General features: G+C 41.3%; 1 protein-coding gene across 1 annotated transcript in view; it reads left to right on the top strand.

Annotated features, from left to right (window-relative positions):
* The window catches only part of exoc2 (exocyst complex component 2), a 55,689-nt gene that overhangs the window by 23,781 nt on the left and 19,715 nt on the right, over positions 1–12,193 (top strand). The window contains 5 exon segments of the mRNA XM_034081153.2: positions 5,583–5,663; positions 7,394–7,539; positions 9,015–9,096; positions 9,187–9,289; positions 11,099–11,217. Coding sequence (XP_033937044.1) covers positions 5,583–5,663; positions 7,394–7,539; positions 9,015–9,096; positions 9,187–9,289; positions 11,099–11,217 — 531 coding nt within the window.

Below are 12,193 nucleotides of genomic sequence, written 5' to 3'. Positions count from 1 at the left end.
AATACAGTATGGATGGACTTAAGTGACCTGTGAACCAAGAGTGCATGATGATGCTTCATGCACCCTGTTGACGTTTATATAAAATTGGTAAAATATGCCCCACTTAAAGTGGACCTATCATGCTATATTTGACAAATATATTGCATGGCCATACCTATATAAAACATGTCTGTGAAGTTTTTTTTTTAAAATACCAAACAGATCATGCATTTTAGCCATGCCTCATTTCGCTCTATTTGCTCTTTTCCAGCCCTGTTTTTGCAAGCGCTGATTCTGTGATGTAGCTTTAATGCAAATGAGCTGCAGCTGACCACGCCCCCCTGCAGGAGAGGGGAGCGTGCTTTGAGATCAGCTGCTGGGCTCTCAGAAGAGGGGGAGGAAAAGAGAGGCTCCATCATATTCATGTATAAAAGACGTACAAAAGTGCATTTTGCATGATAGATCCCCTTTAATTTGCATCACCTATTTTTTTTAATTCAGAACACTTTGAGCTAAACAAGGTGGGGAGACAACTAGTGTTAATTTCGTCAACGAAAACAATGACGAAAAATGTTCGTCAATGACCTTTTTTACATGACTAAGATGAGACGATGACGAGCTAAAAATAGATTCTTGGTGATAAAAACTATGACGAAATGTTGTTTTCGTTGATGGGACGAGACGAGACTAAGGTGTTAATGGTGGACTATCGGACATTCAAAATGCAGCATATTTTCCCCCAAGTGTCAAAATGCATCTTACGTTTCTAACTTGCAATATCATTATTTCCGCTCTTTTCACTCCGGAAGAGCGATCTCCCTGTGTCTCTCTGTGTGGGGGGGGTGGGCTAACAGACGCTGGAGCGGCACACAGATGTGGACGGAGCGTTCAGAGAGTATAGAGACACTCTACAAGGCTCGATGTGGACAAAGCTTGTTTGCCATTAGTGTTTTCGCGTAAGCTCGTTGACACGAGCAGTCTGACAAACAGCTGTTTCCCCAATTACGAGTAACGTTATCACATCAGGTGCGCAGAGGTGGGAGAAGTACTCAGATCTTGTAGTTAAGCAAAAAAGTACCAGGTTGTAGGAATACTCTGTTACAGTAAAAGTACTGCATTCAAAATGTTACTCAAGTAAAAGTAGAAAAGTATTAGCATCAAAATATAGTTAGAGTAGCGACAGTAAAAGTAGTCATTGTGTAGATTGGTCCATTTCAGAATAGTATATGATATGTTTTAATATAATTGATCATGAAAGTGTTCTCAAAGCTGGTGAAGGTGCAGCTAGTCTGAATGACTTTGTATACTGCAGGGTAGCTGGTGGATTTACTCCAGGTGGAACTAAAGTCTGATTTAACGCTTGATTATATTTCACATCATTCATCCAGATCTGTAAAGTAACTAAAGGTATTTAATATCTGTAGTGGAGTAGGAGTACTAAGTAGCAAAACATTGAAATACTTCAGTAAAGTACAAGTACCTCAACATTTTACTCAAGTACAGTACAATATAATAACATCATTATTATATTTTATTTATTTCACATTTAAATAAAGCAATGTTAATTCGGTTTACAATTTGTTAAGTTTTTCCCTTTAAAAAATAACAAAAAGTATACCGTTAAAGTACCGGATCGATAAGCAGTATCGATAAGAGTAGTACAGTAGTACCATTAAAAACCTTAACGATACCCATTCCTAGATATTACACAAGTAAAGTGTTAAGAGAGTGAAATGTTGCTTTACGAATTTCAACACTTGATATGCTTTTCGCTTCGTTTTTTCCTTTCATGAGTAAATCGTCTTTGTGGCAACTCAACATAATCACGGGGGGCATTAAAGGCTCTGTCTAACTACACCAGATACACTAAATGAATGCTAACCAACTTGCTAGATCATCAACAATAACGCTACAAACAACACAAAATAGACCTTAACATAAATGAACAGACGCTATGTAAGAAGCACGGACTCACTTTATCCACGCCTATCAAACAACTCCCACTTTTCAAAAGTAGTTTCCACTAAAAACATTCTTATATCCAGACCAGCAGCTTGACTTAAAGTTAATGTTTAAACGTCTGCTTTCTCACCGTGACTCATTACAGCACTGCAACATCCTTTCTCGGCCAACATTTGGCTCTCAGTCAGAAAGAAAGAAGTGGTGGCCCCAAATGGATAGCTCAAGTGGAGATATTCTGTATACTGTGCATGGTCAGCCAAACCGACATACCAGCCGACACGCTGCTCGAAGCCAGCCAGCGCACTGCCAGGCCTGGTTAGCACAGCTGCTGTCGGAGCAACTGTGAATCCTTTCTTTGTCTCTCAGCGGCCCTTGGCAGGTCTCTGTTGTTATTAGTTATTCCAAATGAACCTCACCGGAGTTGTGAACGTTTTTTAAGAAATTAGCTGTGAAATGTACAGGGTACTTGTGTGTTCTCTTTGTGTGTTAACATTAGCTGCAATGCTTCCAGCGCCCTCAATCACCATCAAGAGATGTCGGTCTCCTCTCCTGTTTATTTTCACTCCCGCTTGCATGTGAGATTTTTATTGATGACCTTAATAGAAGTCTGGAGTTACTTTTTAATGCAAGTGCGCTGCTGCTGCGAAGGTGAAAACAAGGCAGAGAAGCCACATCGGGGTAAAGAAATGAGGCGTTTAGAAAATATTTAGAGCAAACAGCAGGACTCCGACTTCAATAACCGTGGGGTTTCCCTACCCCCCTCTATTTCATGTCCCCACTAATTGCTTCTTAATTGCTCTTAAGTACAGCTAACCAAATCCAACAGAAATAGCACAAAAAAATCCCATGTGTCTTTCTAATGAACTATGAACTGCAGAACTTTTCATATAACAACCACACATGTTGTTAATGACGGGGCGATCTGTTCGCACATGCAGAAACAAGACTGGGAGTTCGGGCCAGCTCTTGATGCTTGGGTTGGTTGTATTATAAAAGCTTCCAAAGGGCCCATTAAAATTGCATTGTAAAGTTGCATGGCCTCAAAAGCTCAGCATCGATATGGAACTAACAGTGCATGCATTTTGTTATTAAGGCAAAGGACCTCATGCCAATCAGGCAGATCAGTTATCTATATAAGCTATCTGCCTAAATACAGTTTCTTTGTCAATCTCATTTAACAATTCAGTCCTTCTGCTCTATTGACTTGTTTAAAAAAATGGAAAGGTTGTATACACATTCATAACTTGGATAAAAGACTCAAGTTCTGTATAAGCATAGTTGAGGTATTTTGATGGGTAGAACCCTGATTACAAGTTCATTATATTCTTATTTCATTATAGCTTTTAAGTAAAGTTCAAGATTTTTGGCATTTGGCCTGTAAAATATACTGTGTTTAAAACTGAGAAAAGCAGGAAATTCTGAATTTCTAGTCATTTTACCTGTCAGGTTTTACTATTTACTGCGGGTAGAAAGTTATGTTGTGCTTATTTAGTCAAATAATGTTTCAAGCAACTATATGTGGAATTCCTGAAATGATTATATCCAGTTGTTCTTGCTAGTTGTGAGTCCACACAGTGTTTTGTCGTGGCCAGATTTGTTCCCCATTGGCTGATATTCTGTCAAATCAAATATTGAAGTTGTTTGCATGAGGGATATTTGTCTGTAAACCCTCCATGTGAACCACCACAGGCTGTTGAAAGAGACGTGCATGGAGCCTCAGTGCCACACGGAGCCATGCTGTAGACAGAGCTGCTGGCTGATTGACTGACGGACAGGACAGTCTGTCAGGGAGTCCAGGGTTGTTTCTACTAAAAATGTTGAAATTTGAGGTTTTTCATTGTTGTGCGAACAGGAAGTCTCCCAGTGATGCAGGAAACGGAACGACTACCGTGTTCCAAAAATGCCATATTCCCAGGGCCAATTCCCTGAGCCCCCGGCCCCGGCAGGAGTCAAAACATCTCCAGCTTTAGAATCCAGGGACACTGTATTTTTATTCTTATTCGGTTTTTTTCGTCTTCCCTCAAACGGTTCCAGGAAGTGAAAGCGGGCGCTGCAGCTCTTCCTCAGGTCTGGGCTGCGTGTGTTATCCGGACTCTGACCTGATGTTTAGGTTAGCCGTGACGTCATGGGCCCTCCAGTGTGTGACAGATGCAGAGGACACACAGCTGGCAGCAGGGCAGGGGGGGTATTGCGGAGACGTGAAGCAGACCGTGTGTGTGTGTGTGTGTGTGTGTGTGTGTTGTGTGTGTTGTGTGTGTGTTGGTGTGTGTGGTGTGTGTGTGTGTGTGTGTGTGTGTGGGTGTGTGTGTGTGTGTGTGTGTGTGTGTGTGTGTGTGTGTGTGTTTGTGTGTGTGTGTGTGTGTGTGTGTGTGTGTGTGTGTGTTGTGTGTGTGTGTGTGTTCCTGTGTGTTCAGCCCTATCAATCCTGCGCTCTCCCACACACTCCCACGTCTACGTGCCTTAACCGAACCTGCCGCGTTTTTTTACCGGTCGTCGAGCAGCGAGAGGTCCACGAAAAGGCCAGCGCCGTCCGTACTGATTAGCCAATGGCATGTTTGAACAGCGTGTTTTAGGAATACCTCAGTCCCTGCCTTGAGGCTTCTGTCTGTCAGACTGGGCCCACATATTTATTTACAGAACTCTCCCCCCCCCCCCCCCCCCCCCTTTACTTTGCCTCCCGCTCCTTCTGCCGTGTCCAAGCTCTTCTAGCATTTATAGAACTGAGAGAAGAAGGGAGGTAGCGACGGGGAAAAAAGAGAAATTTAAGGATTTCTTCTTTTTTTCTCCCATGTTTCTGTCTCTTAACTTCATTCTTGAGATGTCTACCCGGTGCATATTTGATTCGCTCCCCAAGTATGTAGGAGAAGGTCTCATAAGCCGTCTCCACCTCCCTTCCACTCTGTCAATAAACCCACACTGCAGCTCTCAGCGCCCGGCTGCCCAATACTGCTCACCATTTATTTATTCACTGGGGTAGCCACACCACTGCCTCTTTTCTTTGCTCTCTCTCTGTTTTCTCCCCTCATTCCCTCGTTTCAAAGTCCCTCTCCCGCGTCAAGCTCTTCATGCTAAGTGATGGATACAAGCCATCAGAGATTTTCTTTCCCCCTCAAGTCATTTTTGGCATCCAGACCTCCTGCTCTGCTCTCCCAAATGTTATTTTTCAGAGAGTTGAAACATTGTAGATTCTCATTACCTCCAGGTCAAAGGGCTCCAAATGTCCCAAGACCACAAAACCGTGCTGTTAATGGCTCTGCTGAGGTGAATTGATCCAGTACAGTTAGCGCTGGGAAAGGGTCACGTCGTTTACTGCGTGGGAACAGGCCAAAGGAGGGGGGGGGGGGTTAAGTTCAATAGCAGCATCTATAGGCGGAGAACCGGCGAGGTTATCTCCCATCTATCACTGGGGTAGGGCCTGTTTATTGTTTTACCTTCGGTTCCTGAAATTAAAAATGTTCCTGTCTCAGGAGACTGGATGTGAGTTGCTTTATAGCGTAGAGAACCATTTCCACTTTTTCTTACATTACTTCCTACATCAACATAATGCTATTCTTTCTCAAGTTTTATTTCCGTGGCTTTAACTGTATATTGTCCATTGCAGTCTTTTACAATACAAAATCAAACTGACGTTTGTGTTGCAGCGATCCACCAGAGGCTGGAGTCTGATGGCACCGAGAGAGTGGAGGGATCCATGACCCAACGACTAGAAAACATCCTGAACAGTAAGCATCTTTGATTTAGAGTCAAGCACCACGAGAAATTGTAAATGTACAGTTTCAGGTTTTGATAAGCACGTAAAATCCCCATCTGATGTGTCAATAAATGCATTGATAGGCAATGACAATGAAATGTCTAATGTATCAAAAGCTGGTTTGATGAAATCCAATTTGAGTTGAGAGGAAATGATCAATCCTGTTATATTTTAAGTTGTTTAAATGTTTTCCATTCCAGTTGTATGAAAAATGTAGTATTTTTAAATGATAAGGAACCCATTATTTATGTCAGTTAAAAAAACAACATAATGTATTAGCAAAGCAAGTTATGTTGACAATCACTTATTGTACACTCTTTATCATTTATGTATAACTTCCAAATCATTGCACCCTTTTGGCTATTTTTTTTACTTTCAACTAGTTTTTGTTAATGTTAACCAAACATGTTATTTTATTCGCAAGATAGAATTCAGAGAGGGACATTTTACAGGTAATTAATTATGATATATTAGGACGACTATTTTAAGAATACAAAACTTTTTGATCAAATAATCTCAACTCGATGCTTACTGGCTTTTTCAGAGCAGCTTAAGTGTATCCTTCAACCGTTCTCAAACTCGCCCCCCTTTCATCATGTGACATCATCATGGGGGGGGGGGGTTAATCCTGTTCTCTGTTAAGAAATGTGTTTCAGAAGTGAATGGCAGTGGTCTTTTGCCATTTGCTGACCATTGAGAATGTTAGTAGGGGGGCATGGAACTTGAGTTCTGGTTATTTGTTATAAAGTTCAACCCACTAGTGCCAACCGTTGTTGCCCTAGCAGCCTAACATTTGAAATGAAGGTGTGTGCTTGTGTTCATGCACATTGTCTGTGACATCATTGCATTCATAAGCAATTGTTTGCAGTTAAGCTTATCAATTATGTAATCCTTTTTGCAAATGAGAAACCCTTTAGGGTTACATCTTTTGACAATGTTACAGTAAGTCCTTGGCATGATTTTGACATGTTTAATAAAACTCAATGAGCAAAGCAATTATGAGAAGAGACAGTCTTTGTGCTGCGAAGCTGATCACACCATGATATTATGCCTTTGTAGAGCTTCCCATTTATTACAAGCAGATCCCTCAGCAGATCATGTGTTCCCCCCTCTCATCTCATACATGATAATGTGACTCCCCTAATGGAGGGTCAATAAGCCGGTCCTTTTCCCGGAGTCTAGTGTAAATAAGCCTTGAGGCCGGACGCAGCTTTCATCCCCAGACTTGTAGGGCCCAGGCCACCGGCGGTCACCCCTAAAAACTCAGCGTCAATCACAAAACAGAATGTTAGTTTGATGACTACTACGATTGGCAAGTGGAAAAAATGGAAGAATTCCTCCGTTGGATCCCATGCTGTTATTCCTTCAGGGGTTTTGCTATGGGGGGGGGGGGGGGGGGGGTTGTTATGATTAGAAGAAGTATTTTCTTTTTCTATCTGACGACACATCCAAGGCCACCCACGAAGCCGGTTAGTCGCCCAAAGGTCCCAATAAACTGTCCGACCAGCAGATAGCCGTCTCTTTCTCTTTAGCAGCTCGGCCCCTACCGTGTCAGACACAAAGAGCAGGAGGAAAACCAGAGACTAACATTAAAAGGGAAATGTGGTATCAGCATTTATTTATTTAGTATCCCGGTTTCTCATTTGCTCCCGCTCCTCTGGCTCCCTCTCATTCTTTCGCTCTTTCTTTGTTTCCTCGTAGGAGCGAGCGATACTGCAGATACTCTTTTCCAGGAGGTCTTGGGGCGGAAAGACAAAGCTGACTCCACACGCAATGCTCTCAACGTCCTGCAGCGTTTCAAGTTTCTCTTCAACCTGCCACTCAACATTGAACGCAATATTCAAAAGGTACTATCCACATAGTTAGGATGGGGGAAATATGGTTCATGTAAGAAGTAGGATTCACAATTTCCAAGAACGCTTTTTTCTTAAATGTTTTTTCCTTAAAAGATTCTAATGATTGCAGCCGACTGACAGTAAACCTACACACCAGTATTTTGTGTAATTCATTGACAAATCACACAAAATACCAGCGTAAAATTTATTTTTGAAATTGCAGAGTTTCTGAGATATAAAAAGGCAGCTTGCCTAAGCCTACTAATTGTATAAATAATCAGGCAGCTTTTGTATTGATTGTACTAGTTATACTTGAAGTCACTAATAATTAAAAAAAATTTAGGTTATAGGTTTTATTATGCAAGTTTAGCACAAAAAAAATGCTTATTGTTCTCATAAGTTTGCCTTTGAGTGTTTACATTATTACAATAATTTGGTATACCTTTTTCAAATGTATCAAAAGCTTCATAACCCTATTCACCCTTTAGTCCACTTTGTGCCAGCACACAGCAGACTAGAGTAGATCCTTAACAAAAGGCAACCCTCTGTACTGGGTTGATTTTCTCTAGAATTGTGACCCACAATAAACCAATTTGAGTCATTAAAAATCTAAAAATGCATACCCCTAATTCACATACTACACGTATATGTACAAATGAATACCAGCTCGTGTATAAATAAAAAATATATAGCTTCCCTTTCCTCACCTCTTCAGTTGTGTCATTCAAGCTGTGTGTAGTAAGATATCAGATATGATCTTTCGTCAAGAAGGGAAAGCCTTCAGCTCTCTGGGTGGTGGAGGAGGAGGAGGTGATAATCTGTTCTGCAGTCTCAGATCCCCCCCCCCCTACTATAGCATCCTATAGCCTTTAGAGCTGGTTATCTGTGAGGCTATTATTATTTTCTTCTTGGTGTTTATGAAACTAATCTTGAGTTAATTTAGCAATCATAACAAACATATAAGTATTTTTTAATATATTCCTTTTTTATTATTAAACCAGAGCAATCATCATAACACCTAATATCTCACATGAAAAGCCTCCCAAGCTTTTATACGTCCATCTGCAAGTGTAACTTCACCTCACTTCACCTAACTTTATTTTAAGTCCTTTTTCAGTAAACTGGTGGTTTTGTGGTTTTACAGCAGATGCATAAATACAATCTAAACATAATCCCAAAAAACCAGGGCCTAGATAAGACACAACAAATATGTAAATAATAAAGCGTCAGTAATATTTGTATCTTTTGCTTGTAGCACATATATTGATACAATTAGTAGTGATTACTTCAAAGTGTTTCATACAGTTTTCCCTTTACACGATTGCATCCATCCAGTATGCATATTTGTTTGAGGCGCAGTTGGAAGGCTGTCATCCAGAGGGCAGAGCAAGAGAGGCTTAAATCAAATGTTGTTTCACGATGAATACGTTGAAATGAAAAAGAAAAAAAGCTGCTTGTGCTGTATTTAATTAACTTTTGTCCCTCAGGGTGATTACGACGTGGTGATCAACGACTATGAGAAAGCCAAATCTCTGTTTGGCCCTACTGAAGTCCCTGTTTTCAAAAAAGGTAAACATGTCATTTGAATTTTTGACTCGACAAATGAATCGCATAAAGTGAAAACCTATCACAACGGTTTGTTCTGCTGCTCCGCTCTAGTGTACGCTGAGGTGGAGACGAAGATCGGAGCTCTGAGGAGCCTCTTGCTGGAGAAACTGCTGCAGACCCCGTCCACGCTGCACGACCAGAAGAGATACATCAGGTCTCTTTACGTCTTCATAATACAGCAACGGCTTTTAATACCATCCGTCTATATTCCTCACAGTTGTGCTCTATTAGTTTTTGCATAATTCATTATATATATGTGAAACTGGTTTTCAAAACACTATCCGGCAGTTTTTAATTTCTTGACACGTATCACACCATTTCTAACATTGCGAGCGGTCTTTGATCTTGAACTATATGCAGTCGGATTTCTTATCCTCCTTCAATACACTCCTTTTGATCTGACATTGTTTACCAGAACTTCGTCCTCCAGAAAATGTTTCCCTTTACTCTAAATGTTCACTTTTAGCTTTGTGTTGTCCCGTTCTCTTTCTCTGTTCCTCTTTTGCTGCGTCCCCCCCCCCCCCCTCTATCCTTCTGCCCTCTCATACTTGTGGTATCCCCCGATTATTATTGTTCAGACCAACCTGTCAGGATCACAGAGACCAGTCCTTCACCACACGGCAACATCTTTCATCCTGCTGCGTCAGGCTCGGCTCTGAACGCCCACTCCTGTTTACTCTTGCCCTTGATGGTGGGCGCTAGTCTGCATGTGTGTGTTTGTGCCTGTGGGTCTTGCTCAATCTTCTGAAAGATGCCCCCTAATGAGAAACAAATGAGTAGCTGGTTCAGAGGATGACAGTAGAGGGAGCCAGGTGACAGTTTAGAGAGTGAGTCATCTGACAGCACACAGGTCACTGAGTGATCCCCACCAAATGAAATCCCGAGGGCCAAGATCTTCCTGGTATTGGTGTTTTGATTGGTGTTTGATGACTGTACCTATAAGCAACTAATGTATGGTTCAGGTGACCATGACTTCTACTGTACCTATAAGCAACTAATGTATGGTTCAGGTGACCATGACTTCTACTGTACCTATCAGCAACTAATGTATGGTTCAGGTGACCATGACTTCTACTGTACCTATCAGCAACTAATGTATGGTTCAGGTGACCATGACTTCTACTGTACCTATAAGCAACTAATGTATGGTTCAGGTGACCATGACTTCTACTGTACCTATAAGCAACTAATGTATGGTTCAGGTGACCATGACTTCTACTGTACCTATCAGCAACTAATGTATGGTTCAGGTGACCATGACTTCTACTGTACCTATCAGCAACTAATGTATGGTTCAGGTGACCATGACTTCTACTGTACCTATAAGCAATTCATGTATGGAAGACCTGAGGGGCAAAGAAAGTGTAAATAAATTAGGACCGGTTTAAAAAAGGTTTGCCAAAAAGTTAAATGATTTTCTTTATCTGTAAAACAGTTGAAGAAAAATAAAAGTTAAAAAAAAGGGACTCACCAGCAAAAATGTTTACCCAGCATAATTGTTTTAAGTTGCTTTTTTTCATCCTTGAAACGTTTTACCAGGTGAAATTAGTATTTTTTTGTCCGGCTTTATTTGTATGTTTTTGTTGTAAGGCTCATGTTGGCCACAAGAGGCTGTATTGCACCATTGACAGATGTTTTAAATAGGACTAAAAGCATTCATGTTCTTTCGGGTGAGTTTTAATTAAACTTTAACAGCTGAACATAAGGAAACTTGCTAACACAGTATTTTGTCTTTCACCTTTTCACTGAAGAAGAAAAAAAGAAGAAGAAATGTATAAACAACGAGCCTGAAAAAACCCCATCTTCTTTCACCTTTTCTTAAATCATAAATCCAGGAGAAAACAAATACAAAATTAATCACCTGAACTTTTTTTCTTGCCTCATTTGCCTCTCAGGGGTTCCGTATAAAAAATGTGGTTTTTTTCTTCTTCTTTGACTCTAAATGTGTTGTCTGCATGTCTAGGTACCTGTCGGACCTTCACGCTCCAGGCGACCCAGCATGGCAGTGCATCTACGCTCAGCACAAGTGGATCCTGCAGCTGATGCAAAACTGCAGGAATGAGTTCATCAGTGGCCAGAGAGGTGAGCAACTCTCACTCAAATGACTGGCCTTTTTTACACATGAAGATTAAAAGCCCCTGTTTAGCATTTCCAATCAAACGGCTGGTGGATGTCATACAGTATGAGTCTGGAGGTAGCAGAGAGAAGAGAAATCCAGCTGCTTCTACATCATACTCTCTGCTTGCATTCCCCCTCTCCGTCACCACCCTCCCTCCTCTTCTCCAGGCTTGCATGTTTATTTGTTCATGAATGTATGAATAAGATGAAAGTGAGGGAGCATTGGCTTTGGGTTTCAGGGCTTGACATGTTACTGCACACGTACACATACAAACCCTTTTTTTCTCGCTCACACACAGCTTCACGGATGGATTGGAACAATTAACCCCAATTAAGCCGTTCCTCTGTTAATTCAGCCAGCAGGAAAATGTGAACGTGAAACCGTCAGGGAAGAACAGCGATTCGCAAACTACGCTTACACCACACACACTCTTACACCCGTACTCACACGCCCAAAGACACCCGGACAAACACATTGTGAGTGGGTAGCTGCTTCACATACTGCAGCTAGAACGTAAACATGTCTAATGCTAAGGGTAACAGTGGTTTCCGGGGCTCAGGCTTGATGGATCGGGGGTTGCTGTGCTCCTAGCCTCTCCACAGCTAAATATCATCTTGATTATCATGTCAAGCATGCCCCCCCGGTCTGCTGTCCACTCATGCATTCCACAGCAGCATGTGGCAGGGAGCGAAGCTGCATGCAAAGCAAATGCAACCAAACTTTTCTAAAAATAGCTTATAGAAATGTTCTTCTACTTTTCTTTCTTTCTCTTTTCTTCTCTTCTTCTTCTTCTTCTTCTTCTTCTTCTTTCTTCTTCTTCTTCTTCTTCTTCTTCTTCTTCTCTTCTTCTTCTTCTTCTTCTCTTCTTCTTCTTCTTCTTCTTCTTCTGCTTCTTCTTCTTCTTCTCTTCTTCTAGCAAAAGAAGTACATGTAATGTTA

This window comes from Pseudochaenichthys georgianus, chromosome 4 (genome assembly GCF_902827115.2).
Source record: "Pseudochaenichthys georgianus chromosome 4, fPseGeo1.2, whole genome shotgun sequence".
NCBI lineage: Eukaryota > Metazoa > Chordata > Actinopteri > Perciformes > Channichthyidae > Pseudochaenichthys > Pseudochaenichthys georgianus.
The sequence above is the reverse complement of the archived record's forward strand: the minus strand, read 5'-3'. Positions and strand labels throughout refer to the sequence as shown.